At 43.0% G+C, this 14150-nt stretch overlaps 3 protein-coding genes across 3 annotated transcripts; 1 reads left to right on the top strand and 2 right to left on the bottom strand.

Moving 5' to 3' along the window:
• Positions 1-93: 93 nt before the first annotated feature.
• On the bottom strand, positions 94-5188 carry mfsd1l (major facilitator superfamily domain containing 1-like). Its single transcript, XM_084568268.1, has 13 exons — positions 4815-5188; positions 4023-4123; positions 3741-3850; positions 3590-3645; positions 3273-3416; positions 3022-3180; positions 2828-2943; positions 2612-2712; positions 2386-2497; positions 2142-2279; positions 1749-1888; positions 1520-1631; positions 94-1430 (listed from the first exon to the last, which is right to left on the bottom strand). Exons 1-13 carry the CDS (start codon positions 4834-4836, stop codon positions 1284-1286), a joined length of 1458 nt encoding a protein of 485 aa, XP_084424394.1. The 5' UTR covers positions 4837-5188; the 3' UTR covers positions 94-1283.
• A 338-nt stretch (positions 5189-5526) lies between these two features.
• Positions 5527-9024, top strand: eme2 (essential meiotic structure-specific endonuclease subunit 2). The gene is made up of 8 exons (XM_084568337.1): positions 5527-6415; positions 6914-7035; positions 7189-7284; positions 7399-7523; positions 7671-7722; positions 7834-7949; positions 8084-8273; positions 8362-9024. Exons 1-8 carry the CDS (start codon positions 5959-5961, stop codon positions 8515-8517), a joined length of 1314 nt encoding a protein of 437 aa, XP_084424463.1. The 5' UTR covers positions 5527-5958; the 3' UTR covers positions 8518-9024.
• Positions 9025-9346: 322 nt separating this feature from the next.
• On the bottom strand, positions 9347-13878 carry spsb3b (splA/ryanodine receptor domain and SOCS box containing 3b; the record flags this gene model as incomplete). The annotated part of the gene is made up of 7 exons (XM_084566830.1): positions 13696-13878; positions 12065-12200; positions 11159-11339; positions 10358-10545; positions 10170-10272; positions 9956-10081; positions 9347-9876 (listed from the first exon to the last, which is right to left on the bottom strand). The coding sequence occupies exons 1-7, from the start codon at positions 13752-13754 to the stop codon at positions 9347-9349; spliced, it is 1323 nt and encodes a 440-aa protein (XP_084422956.1). The 5' UTR covers positions 13755-13878.
• Positions 13879-14150: the final 272 nt, after the last annotated feature.

Below are 14150 nucleotides of genomic sequence, written 5' to 3' on the forward strand. Positions count from 1 at the left end.
ATAACATCGTCAAGTTATTTTCTTTTAAGGTGATGACATTAGCAAACTGGTGCTCTTTTTGTTGATCAAGCAATTAAAGATCTTCAGGAGTCGTGTCTCTAGTCCCCTAATATATGCAAGTTCAGTATTTCCTCTTTCATCTTTGTTTTTATTTAACACCAACCTCTTTTTTTTGGTTGCTAAATCCTGCACTGTGTTCACCATCTAGTCACATACTATGTCTGTCTGATTTTCGTGCTGTGCGTATAGTGTTCACAGCTTTGTCCAATTTGTCAAGAAAAAAAATAAAATAAAAAAAAAGGTGCTTGCCACGTCCCAAAATGATGATACATTAGAGAGTGGAAGAGAGTTTGCACAATATTTACTGTGACATTGGACAGACAATCATCCAACATGTTTTTTTTTTTTTTTTTTTACACAACATTGAAATGATTTCATAACCTCAGTAAGGTTCACACAGTCAGTTATGGCAGTAGAGTCAATAAGTTGTGACATTTCACTTTTTCCCTACGTACCCGTATCATAAAAAAAAACACTTGTATATAATCTCTAGTGTATAGTCACTTCAGAAATTATACAGAAGCTTCAACTTTTGGCACACCTTAATGTGCTAAATGATTAAGAGTAAAAAAAACTCGTCTGTCTCGTTAAGAAAATGACATCTCTCTGATTTAAGCGCAGTCCGCCTGTGAAAATCTGAAAAGACTGAACACAAACACCTGCATATATAAAACTCACACTACATCGACAGAAGCCTCTCACGAGAAAAAGGCTCATGATAGTCCACTGGGCCGCTCGCCACCTGGATAATACTGTCACTTCAGTGAAACACGGTGGTAGCAGCATCATGTTTCTATAAAGTGCTGAAGAGAGAAGCTCGTGGTTTTGAGCTTGCTTTTTTTGTGTGGAGCGACATCTTGACTTTGCACCCAGCTGTCCAAACTGATTAATAACACACCTGCAAATTAAAGAGCTGTCGATTTGAGTTGGATTAGAGGTCTGGAGGTCTGTGTTTGGAGAAATATGGTAGGGAATTTGCGGTGTGATTTTTACCTTACAATTTCGGACATAGTCGATTTGCATGGGATTAAAATCACAGAAGACCTATGACATAATTGATAATTACTAGAGGTCCCCAGGTTATGCTTGTCCCGTGTGAATGGGGCTTTAGTCATCATCATCTTAAATTGTAATGACAATTACTATAAAAAGGGTGTTTGACGACACGACTAAATATAAAATATAGTAAAAAAGAGAGAGCATTTATCAGATACAGGGAAAGCTCATGAGTTGACAGAATGAGACCGGACAGCATCATCATCATCATCGTCATCCTCGTTTGGTTCTTCCTCCCCCTGGTTGAGCGGCTCTCTGTCTGAGTCTCTCGCTGCCTGCCCTGACCTCTTTGTTGTCTTGTTCAGGGTCCCGCCCTGCAGAAGAGCAAATATTTAATTAGCAGTCTGTTTGCCGTGTACAGCTCGCGAACGGAGAACATGCCTGTTCATTAGAGATGTCTGACCTGTCTGTGATCGACGATATTAAGCAACACTGAGGTCACGATGCAGCTGACGGTATTAGCCAACATGAAGATCATCATCTTCTGCCAACGCCACAACGGAATCTTAGTTTCGCTGAACAACAAAGAGAAACCATACGGATGAGTCAAAGTACAGCATGGACCATAAGTGCACCACAGTGGCCTAATGTGAAATATGTACTATACGAAAATACGAGTAACGATTTACTACCTAGACTTGGTCCCCAGTATCTGGCCAACAACAAGATTGGAGATTCCAATCCCGATCATCTGGACGGAGGTGGCCAAGCCCATGGCTGTTCCCAAAGTCGCCTGAGGTACTACGAGGGGAATAGATGGCCACATGCTAGCCTGGAAGACAGCACAGACAGGAAAAGGTTTGACACATCACACACTGGCAAAGCAACTGAAAATATGGTAAAAAAGTTGTCTTATGTTGAAATTGGCTAAATTAATCTAAAATCTACAAATCTAAAAGTTGTTATATTGTTTCTATTATTATAGAAACAATATAACAACAATAACAGAATATACCATATAATAAATATAATAATAATGTCAGTGACTGGATTGGAGGCAGGATAGACGTTTGGGGCAAACTCACAGCAGCAAAGGAGTAGGTGACTCCCAGCCATATGGTGGAGACCAGCGGAGGGACAAAGGTGAAAGCCAGGAGTCCAAACACAGGCAGCGTGAGGAAGGCACAGGCAACTGCAAAAACGCCCCGCAGACCTACATAATCCTGATACACACAAAAGATACTGTCACTTTTCTTACACTAGCAGAAAGGCCAAGGCAGTGAGTTTTGAACAGATTAGAAACTTGAAGTATGTTGACAGTATACTTACTATGAGAATGCCCACGCTGGCTGAGAGGACCAGAGAGCTGTCATAAACCGCCCCTGCGATATAGGCTGCTTGCTTTTGGCTGTAGTCGTTGTATTTATCCTGAATGAATTTGCTAGAAAGGAAAACACATGAATGTATGTCAAAATGTGTTTACTTATGAAGTACTTATTTGACATAAATACAAATCTGCTGATGCATACACAGTCAAAATGTATTAAAAGAATACCTGGCGTCTGCGATGAAGGGAAAGATGCCGTTGTAAAAGAACATGATGGTAAGAACCAGCAGCCAGTATCTTAGCGACAGGAGCTTCACATCTTGAATCCTCTACGGACACAGAAGCAAATAATGTATAATAATCACTACAGAGCAACTTGTGTACACACAATTTGCAAAGTGAATGTTTAAATAAAACACAAGTCTGAAAGGATAATATTCATACCACTTTGCGGGACTCCTCTTGAATGGCTCCATCGAGACCCAGCTGCTTCATTCCAACCTTGTCTAAGGCGCTGACGATGACAGCAGAAACAAAGCCCAGCACACACAGCAGTGCTCCTACAAACAAACAACATGCCGTACGGTATCAGAAACTCTTCCTTAAACAGGAATCAGGAAACAGAATATCTGACCTACCGCCCCAGAGTGTCCACTGCATGCCATAGTTTTCTTCGAACCGCTGGGTGAAGAAGAAGTTTAGGACTGAGCCCAGGCGAGAGAAGGCCAGGGTCACACCGAAAGCCAAGGCCAGCTCCTTCCCTTTGAACCAGAAGGCCGTGATGCGGTTCTGAACAACTGATGAGGAGGAGGAGGAGGAGGAGGAGAGAGCAGTTCAGGAGCATTCTATAGAGATGACATCTTAAAGATCATATGTAGCATGGCCTTACTGGTCAGAGATCCGTTGCCTGAACCAAACAGAAGACGACCTGTGAGCATTAGCGGCAGGAGATAGGGAGTTCCTCTGAAGTGGGAACCTAGTGCAAACAGGCTGGAGCCCAAAACACACAGAAAAGAGAACAGGAACACCCCAACTGCAAAGAGAAAGCAATTTAAAATCACTTTATTTTGTCTCTTGTTGGGAAAGACGCACTGATTTAAAGGCCGTACATCTATATCGGCCAGTATTTGATTTGTTGATGCCTTCTGTCCATTGGTAGACAATGGTTTATAGCAATCCAACTGTTTTTCATTTATGTAGACTTACAGCGATTTCCTAATTTGTCAATCAGGAAACCAGCCATGATCACCACTACTGCATTCCTGTTGATAAGAGAGGGAAGCATCAATTGTAACACGTCCTTGATAATACATTTATCAGCATATGCAGAGTAAACTGAATGTGAAAATGTGCTTACGTCCACGCGTAGATGGCATAGAGGAGATTGTACTCCTGAGGGCTCATCCCCAGCCCAACCACACAGTTCACGGTCCCATTGATCACTGTCGCATTGGGACATGTCAGGTTCTGTCAGATGAGGACAAACCAGAGGTAAAAAACATTGTCTATGTAGCCACAAACGCAGGCCAGACTTTGGAAGTTTGACACCAAACTACAGTAATCACGTTCGCTCATGTGGAAAGATCCCGTAACACTGATCTGATTTTTAGGCCGGCCTGCTCTGCCGCCTCTTACTCACCCCTTGAAACTGATCCTGCAAGACACTGGGGATGTCAAAGCAGAAGTAGGAGCCGAACGTCAGCAGGCAGTTAAAGAAGAGCACCACAAAGCGATAATATGCTGGAACAACGACACAGAGAATGAATTCAGTGATTGGAAGAGAACATCACAAACACACTTCAGCATTCAGCATAGAGACATTTTAGCACGCTGGTTTATGTTGAAACAGAAACCTCAACTATATACACACACACATACACCGATCAGGCAGATAATTATGACCACCTGCCTAATGTTGTGTAGGTCTCCCTTGTGCCTCCAAAACAGTTGTGACTCATCAGAGAATGGACATGGGCAACTGGCTAAAACTAAAATAAATACATTTGATTCTTCTTGTTCTTCTCAATTAAGGTTAAAACTTAAGTGGCAAAATATAGTTTAAGAAACACCTACAGTGATTTAGTATTTTAGTCCAATGAGAAGTTTCATGTTGACCTTAAAACATGTACAGCTTGTGTAACAAAAAAAATAGCTGAATTAGCTTGGAGGTGGCAAAAATGAAATAGACCGGGTGTGACTTTCTTCGTAATAAATCAGACAAGAAACCATAAGGCAACTTCCTTCTTGAGTCACATGAGCTTTTTTTTAAGAATAAAATGCTGGGCTGGTCATTCAGTGTCCCAGTTTCTTTTCCCTTTTTCAGGGAAGTGTGTTTTTTTTGTAGAGCTACGAGCTTTGCAGAGGTTTGCTGTTTAGGTCAGCAAAAAAACGTAGACCGAGAAAAGAGAAACAACATTATAGTCAGGCCTACCTTTCTCCGCCGGCTGCACCATAGTGAGGAAACGGTGTTAGCTATGAAATAAAACTTCCAATTCACATCCTTTGTTGTTGTTGTTTACGTGAACGGGCTGGTGTAGCAGGGTTAGCAAGGTACGTTGAGGTGCACTACTTCTCTTCTGCTGGTAACGTCCGCAAACCGCAGCTCTCAAAGCCACATGGATAGACCTGTTGCCATAGATATATATACGTAGTGACGTAGCGTATAGTTTACAGATCTGCGCAGACCCGGAAATGCCGTACTTTGCTTTAGCTGTCCTCACGGAAAACTTTATTGACAAACATTTTATAGTTATGGACAAAGTAATATTTAACAACAGCATCCATTTCCAAATTACATTAGACGGAAAAACATATACAATAGAAATACAGTTTTTGATCAACTTTCTAGTTTTTTAAACTATAGGATTATTATTCATATATAACACCAGTATATGTATGAAAAGAAAAAAAATATAAGCTTAACTGTAATTTCAGTAAATCAAATTGATTTATGGACATTCCAATTAAATGATTAAATATATTAAACAAATTTGTTATATTTCAATTATGTGGGAAGAATGCAGATCGCTTGTTATTAAAACCATAAAGCAATTTTCACTTAAATTATATTTTTAATGTTTCACACGTATTAACACAGATTAAATGTTCCGCTGATATTAATGTAAGCAAAGGATTATTAAAAACATTAACTGGATTAAAATAATTTATACTAATGACGTTGCGCTCGTACTACCATTTACTTCAAGTTTGTATATTTTAATCAAAATAGCACTCACAAAAATCTTGTAAACTTGATGTCGATAGATATGATGTCGAATGCATCGAAAATTTCCTGTAACAAAAGACTGTTAATCTACGCTTTGGCGGGCTTCTTTATTTAAAAAAAATAAAAAATAAATAAAAAAATAACAAATAAGGTATTAAAACAAAACTGTGAAGGATTTCTGTGATGAAAACAAGAGAATATATGCAGCGCGTTTTGAACTATTTGTTCCTCCGCGGACACCATCGCGCCGACACAAACAATGCCGCTGATCTACTCCACATTTTTAAGATTTGCTTGCGATTTATAAATCACACATTAAGTGCATCTGATCATCTCGTAAACATGTGAAATGATGTCTGTTTTGCGTCGAGCAAAAACGTGGGAAGTATCTGAGTCTGAGGACAGCGATGCTGAAAGAAAGGCTGATTTAAATGGCGACAGGATCGGTCCAACTTTAGTGTCAGTCGGCGCAGAATTAAAAGAGGACCAGAGTGCAGAGGAGAAGTGCAAAAGTCTCCCTTCGTCAGCGACAAAGAGGGAGTCAGGTCAGACTTTGTCTCCTCCGCGTCCAGGTGGCTCCGGCACGCCGAGTCCTGCAAGAAAACGCCGCAGCAAGGAGGAAATAGAGGCGGACAGACAGAAAGCCAAGGAGAAGAAGGAGGAGAGGGAGAGACAGAGAGCAGCCAGAGCAAAGGAGAAGGAGGAGAGGAGGCAGGAGCAGCAGAGGAGGAGAGAAGCTGCCGAGAACCTCAAGAGACTCCGACCAGAGAACTGCCTCAAGAGTTTGACCGTCTGCATAGATCCAGGTTAACCATGTTGCCTTCATGCGCAGTCGGAAATCTTGAAACCGTACACCAACCAGATACACATGGCAAACAATAACAAATGGGCCATTGATCACACTATATACATTTATGATACAATTTTGATATAGTGTGAAAATTCTTCATAATCTGCCATTTTTTAAATCCTAAAGTTGACTTTGTTTATTTGTGGTAACCCCTAAACATTCAATTTTGCAAGACATCGCTCAAAACTGTCTGGGCTAAGCACAAAGTTGAAGTAACTTTTCAAAATCAGCAGCAGAACTACTGAGGCTCCTGCTCAGATTTATTTTAGTCATCTGATCAAACCTGAATATGTGGCTGTTTGTGTTTACAGCCTAGAAGGTATGAGCTACCATTTAGAAGCATCATCTGACCTGTTTATGACCTGCCACAACGAGGAACTATGACTGAAATGATGCATCGACATTTGCTGATTTGTTAATCTTTAATCCCGTGTGTGTCCGTGCGTGTCGTTAGCTCTCCTGCAACAGGGTGGCTCAGACATCTTGTTGGACACGCTGGCCGCCCTTGAGTGGAGGTTTAGCATCGAGAGTCAGCTGCTCGCTCACAGCGTCACCTGGACCAGAGATTTACCTGAGGTATGCAGCTGTCACTTCTGAAATGCAGACTTTTAAATGTGCCAACTGCACCTGTAAAACAACTATATTTAACGTGCATGTTATATGTTTGCATTCATCTGCGTTTATTAAAAGGCTGTACTTCTACTGTTGCATTCGGAATTGACATTTTAGCAGGGAGAAGATGGAAAGCTCTCTGTGGAGGAGGAGCAGGTGGTTCTGGTCTTGGGATTGGCGGATTTCATGGACATTGTAATCTCAGTAAAAAAGGTAAGCAACTTTGTTAGTCATAAAACCAACACGGTAGGCTCTTGGGAGACTAAGGCTGCCTAGTTACAGTATGTGTGTCCTATAGTTGTTGGACTGACCTTCTCTGCTCTGCAGATGTTGGACACTGAAGGGGAGGAGGCAGAGACCGGGTCTTTCCTTAATCCTCTTTTGGAGTGTCTCAACCGTGATGCCAAGAAGGTGGTAAATCTCTTGGTGATGGACTCTGAGCCAGATTACAGGTCAGTGTGTATCTGTCTATATGTCAGATGGACATAGAGCACTCACTTACTTTTCCAGTTATAGCTTTATTTACCAAATGTATTATTCTAATAAATCTCTGTAGTGATTTATTCACTTTCATGTAAGAATTTCATGATTCATAACAGTGGCGACATGGTACAATCCAAACTGGGGATGCAGAATCTGGACGTTGAGGAGGTCAGTTTCCATCAATCTTATGTGATCATTTTGTAGACATTTCAGAAGATTGATACATACATATTTCCATGTTAGTAAAGTTTTAACAACTGCAAACTAATTTCCTCCCAGGTTCTTGTGTACCTTCAGCTCTACAAAAATATCTCCCTGGTCTTCCTGGATGGCTGGGAGGACGTCACCGACCATGTGTGTGCTGTCACCAAGGCTTTGTCGAAACGCCCTTTCAAGTATGCACGCACAAAGTCATTCCCTCCACAAATCTCATCACCTGTAAAGCCAGTAGTGGTTTTTAAACTTTAAAGTCAGAGAATTAGACAAAATAGAATGCCTTCCCTCACAAATAAAGCATCCCTCCTTGCAGACTCCTGACAGAGCGGGCAGAGCTGCCGTTTTGTGTGGACGGTTCGTGGGCCAGCGGTGTTCGGGTGGAGAGAGACGGCTCCGGGCTACGTGAGGTCTGGAGCAGGCAGATCCAACAGCTGAATAGAGTTAGCCCCGCCGTGGCCTCCACCGTGACCGCATCCTACCCGTCTCCTCAGCTGCTGCTGCAGGTACACCTGCAGAGTGTGTCCTCTGTAGCTTGTGTGCAGAATCATTCACAGAAAAGAAACAGCTCGTAAAACACACATTTGCTTTTAGGCTTATCAGAGCTTGGAGTCGGAGGAGGAGAAGAAAGGGCTGCTGGCTGGCCTCTTAGTGAAAAGCAGAGGCAAAGAGAGACGAATAGGACCGGAGATATCAGCCCGAGTCTACCGCTGCTTCACAGCCCAGAACGCCCAACTGGTCCTGGACTAATGTGCCCTCTAGATGGATGGATGCCAGCCAGCGAGGATGACTCTGGTTTCTACGTGGCTGCTTATGTGCTACTGTTGATGTTTACAAGTTAAAAATACGCTTCAGATACTGTATCATGTTCACTTTCCTGTAGAGCTCAATTAATACTAACCCAAGCTGAAACAGAAGGAAGGAATATAATATATTACTATATAATATATTTAGTAAAATAAGGAACTTTAAGAGTTTTGTATATAGTATTAGTTATGTATAAATATGATACTCTCAGTTGTGTGATAGGTTTTTGTATGAACTTGTGTATAAAAATGAGCTGCATACGAACATTTTTGGTTTTATTTTATAGAATCGCCTGAGTAAGAAAGTTCATAAACAAAAGCATAAATGTAAATAGAAAAAAACAAAAAACACTCCTGCTCAGTGTTAAATCCTCTTATAAGCAACAACTCAACACACTGCTCGTATTAATTTCAAATGCTGATCGCAAAAGACGTTTACAGAAAGTTTCACAGTATCAAAAAGCAGCTCCTGTCCTCCTGGAGTCTGTCCCTGAGATAAACTATTACAATCTTTCCAGTGTTCTTCTGTCTAACCTGCCTGGACAGTAGTAGGCCTTGCAAAGACGGTGACACTGTGTTAGCTGAGTGATGGAGATTGGCTAAAATGAGAATACACACATTCAACCCTTTTTTGCTAAAAAAAGAGAAAAGCAATAATCCCCTCAAATATTGGGTGAAAGATAAAATTGCTTGTTCCTCCATGCGTTACAAGAGGAGACATCGATGGCAATGGTAAAGTAGCTGTATGCCAAACAACCCAATCACGTGAATTACTAAGTCCAGCGGCATCTTTTGCACTGATGATCCTCCGGCTCAGAGCAGCAGCTATCATAGTCGCTGCTGGGAGGGGTTGGAGGACAGTGACAAGCACTGGAATGAGTTAGAGGCAACGTCTGACAGGGGCAGTGGTGACAGGCTGTGTCAGGAAACGGACTGGTGCGGGGGCTGGGGGAGGCGCAGGCACTCGGGGTGGATACCAGGCTTGGGATGGGGCTGGGGCTGGGGCTGGGGCTTGAAGGCAGGCTCATCTCCTCGTGCAAATCCTCTGAGGTTTCAGGGCTGCTGTTGAGGTTGAAGACCCAGCCTAGCTGTGCGTGGAGGATGGTGCGTAGGCCCGGGGGCAGCTCCAGGACGTTGAGTACGTTTGGGCAGCAGGGCAACATTTGGCGCAGCCGGGTACAGCAGAGGTACTGGAGGGAGGTGGGTGTATAGCAGGCACGGATCACCTTCATACTGCTCTTGGCTGCTGTGGAGCAAACCATGGGGTAGAACTTCTTGTTCTGGAGCCTGGTAGCAGCTACACCTGTTAGCAGGAGAGGTGATAGCCATCACTAAAGTGAATTTTATAACGCTAATAGCTTAGGTTGTAGGAAAACACAAACCTATGCAGTGTCGGTTCTTGTAGAAGGTCAGGGTACCGTGCCATGTATCCAGGTGCAAACCTATGATCGAGCCTTGACCAAACCGAGAAGAGAATTTCACTTTGTCCCCTTTATTCTGGAGCAGACCTTTAAACACACAGATGAGAGTTATTTCTAGAACTGTAGATCAGGTCAAACAGTCAAAATCTCACAGATTTGTCTGATAAGCTCTAACCTGTGTAAGACAGCCCCCAGCTGTCTTCATCGTGGCCCAGCAGGCTGCCAAAGCTGTACTTGAACTTCTCTAGGTTCACCTCTGCCGTCCCAATTCCCACCATCTACACAGAGAAAATGAGGTTACAACCTTCTCTGATCCCTTCCAATATAACTTCAGCATTAGTCAAGAGGCTGCTGTATACGCACCATATCGGTTCCATAGACAGGAGACGTCATCTTGACCTCCCAGTAGTGTTGGCCATCTGCGAGCTCCTTGGTGCCGCGGATGGCAGCGGTGCCGCAGCTGTAGTCTGAGTGAAAGCTCACCTTCCTGTTGTCGCAGCTGAGGAAGGCTCCAGAGGACCTGCAGTGCTCATCCCACACCCAGTCGAAACCTGAAAGCACACCATACGTGAACAGATGGATCATCTGCTAGCTGCAGGCCACTCAGTCCACCACTATCATCCAAACTTAACAACTACCTGGCTGGATTGCCACAATGTTTGGTGAAAACATCCATCATCTAACCACAACACAATACACAATATACTCCTAATACTTTCAAGTCACACAGATCAGCCACAACATTTTTCCTAATATTGTGTAGGTCTCCCTTGCTACTCCAAAACAGTTGTGACTCATGGACATGGGCCTTCTCAGGGTGTCCTACGGCCTTTGGGTCCTGTGGATTGAGGGGAGGGGTCTCTGTTGATCATCCCACAGATACTTGATCAGTTTGGGAGATAGGGAATGTCATTGCTATGGGGTGAGGGTGCCTGGTCTGGTCTAGGTGGGTGCTACATGTCTGAGTAACATCCACATGAATGCCAGGTCCAAAAGTTTCCCAGCAGAACATTGTATGGTCACAAGATGGTCAATGTTATTCACTTCCTCTGTCAGTGGTTTTAATGTTGTGGCTAATTTGTGTATATTGTTAAATAAGCACTCACAACACTAAACTTGTGCCCATCTATGGTGTATTCCTGTAATTCATCAGCTTTTGCTCACCCTGATCCTCCTCCCCACAGAGACAATCACTGATGACACTGAGACCAGGGTTGAGCTCTTCCTCTCGGTCACAGCGGCAGAACGACTCCCCCGTCACTGGTACTGTGCTGGGCAAGGCCACCACCTCGCAGACCGTCTGGGAATTGGCCAGATGGTCCACCTCAGACTCCAAGTCGCTCATCTGATTGAAAACAAAAAGTACAAGTAGCTGTGGCTCAGTAGGTCCATGAGGGTTAGCGGTTAGATCCCCAGAACGTGCCCCACGCCGAAGTGTCCTTGAGCAAAACAATGAACCCCCAGTTCCACCCAATGCTTGGCACTGGTGTGTGAATGTGTGTGCGCTTTGAGTACCAATAGGCAGAAAGGTGCTACATAAAAACAAGACCATTTACCAATCAGCATCTTGTAAGTCAATGGTCCAGGGTGGCTTTGCTGCAGGGAGTTCCAATGGAGGATTGTATTTAAGGTTTTTGCAGTACCTCTTGCAGCCATGAAGGCTTTTTGACTGGGATAGCGGCAAGCAAAAAGCATCAAGTCTGTACGGAAAAATCACAATTCGGCAACGCTGCACTCCACAAGCTACAGCGGCAAATGAGAACCAATATGTCATGTTTCAAAGACTTGTTAACATAACTTTTTCCCTAAAAGGCTTGTGAGTATTACTGGTGAGACAAGTCATGTGCGTCTGTAAAAGTAAAATGAGAAGCCTTCCAAAAATACTGGACCTCCTGTCCTTGCCTTTGGAGACCTGATCATGTCTACCACACGGACAGAGGGCAGTGGATAACTACTAGCACCCAGGTAGACATACTATCTTCCACAAAAATAAGGGATTTAAACACTTTTCAATGTCTAACCATCTCCTTTTTCAACATTTGTTGTACCCTACAAACCCCAATATCTCACCTGTGTTGTCATCTGGCCTTCCCACTCTTTCCTGTCCGATGTCTGGATCACTGCCGTGGCATCTGGCCCTTGCCGTATCTCGCTCCAGGGCAAATGGCGAGCCCGGCCATTTCTGCCTCTTCTCAGCATGGCAGCTCTGTGGACAGCCAAACCAACACCTGATGACCACCTGTCATTATGTTTACGAGGCCATGCAGTTTATATTTACGTCAAGTAAGGTCAGCGCTGGTGGGGGGAATGAGAAATTAGTGCAGTGTTTAATTTTTTAACATTGGTAAGTTTTGCAGCTTGTTTGAGGATATTTAGAATTTTTATTTTCCTAAAATACCACACATTAAAAATCCTTTTATTCCCACTTTACTGTAAAATGCTTCGAAGAGATGTGAACCACCTCACCATCTGACAAACTTCTTGGATGGCTGAAACTAGGTCAGTCAGAGCTGTGAACAGCACTTCACTCACTGTAGGCATTTTGCCAGTGCAGCAGTCTGTTCACTGACCTTAAAAGCAGCGCATACTGCTGCAAAACATCCTTGTGAGGAAACGTCTCTGGTCACCTGCAGGCCGGTCTTTGTGTGCTAGCTTGCCTATTTTCATCTGCCCCATATGCCCCGCAGTTGGCAGCACGTAGTGTTTCCACGCACATGCTCAGCCTTTAAACCCAACCCTCTACTTTGCCACTAGGACAGCATGCCTGTCAGCACATAGACACAGCTAGATTCACCTGACCCAGTAACCACAGTGTGTACCAGAAATCAGATTCCAAGTTTTAGTGTTCTATCTTCTATCGTACTTTCTGTGGATTTCTCATCCTAACAGCTTTAATGTCTGAGTCCAAAAACAGGTCTGACGTAGATGTTTGCTTTAAAAAAAATCATTCTTGTTTGAGCTGTTTACCACTTTCAGACAGTAATCAATAACAATCAAGTGCGTCATTAGTGATGTCTGATATGCATTGTTGTTTACAATGAACCGTTTATGAAAATCACTCCAAGAAAACTGTTCTTCTGAATAACAAAGTATTTCTTTACTCTCTATTTCAGTATGTATTATATACCATTATAACAGAAAGTTGTTGGAGTTCTTTGTTGACTCCCCGTGCCTCGACCTGATAGCATAATTCAGCTTAATGCCAGCACTGAACACAGCAGCTGGTTACTGCGTCGCAAACAGGTGCAGGACCCAACTGCCATTAATTTAGATTAGCTAGTGTGGAGTTAGTCTCGTTTTAATTTGGCCTTGGCCTACATAATGTAAAGGCATCATCTGGAGGACCGAGTCAGTCAAGCTGCTGTACCTTTGACAGGAATGCAGCCACCACTGGACTGTGACAGCAGTATGAGTTAAGTGTGAGATACAAAAGTATTGAAAATAAAGTTTTATTTACCTTCAATTCTCATGCATCAGTATCTCACCTTCTCATGACAAGACAAGCCAGTGCAAACTGTGAGACTGTAATTCTCAATGTAAGTCACTCTTAAGACACTATTATCAGCTGAATTCATAAATCTCTCAACAAATACCATTGGTATGTTAAACATATAACATAAACTCCACTACAGTCTGCTCTGTTAGTGATCTACCTTAAAACCCCTAGCATAACAGTAGCATAATAATAGTTATGCTCTTACCTTACAGTAGTCTTCCTGTACCCTGTCTTGCAGTGGCTCATTTGATTGCCAGTGTGCATCTATATCCGACTGTGTGACAGGTGCAGTTTGCACTCTGTCCCACTTCTCAGCCCTTGGAGGTAAACATTACTTCTCCACGCCCTCGCCTTGTGCTTATTGGATAAGACATATGTGGAGGAGGAGTATGTTAACCCTCCTGTTAAGTTCGTTTCTAAGGAACAGCACTGATTCCTGATTCCTGTGAAGGGGAGCATTAGTGTATGTTGATTACACCAATTAAGCCAAGCAGGAGAAGTTTAAAATCTCTCACTATTTTTAATTTTTAATTTATTTTTTTGATCTTTTAAACTTTAAAATGAGCCAGTTTGACCTGCAAACATTACAGGGGGAGTATACCTTATCTAGCTGGGGTAAATGTGACAATGACATTTCAGGTCTGCTGACTTGATAAAACA

This window comes from Chelon labrosus (assembly GCF_963514085.1).
Source record: "Chelon labrosus genome assembly, chromosome: 19".
NCBI lineage: Eukaryota > Metazoa > Chordata > Actinopteri > Mugiliformes > Mugilidae > Chelon > Chelon labrosus.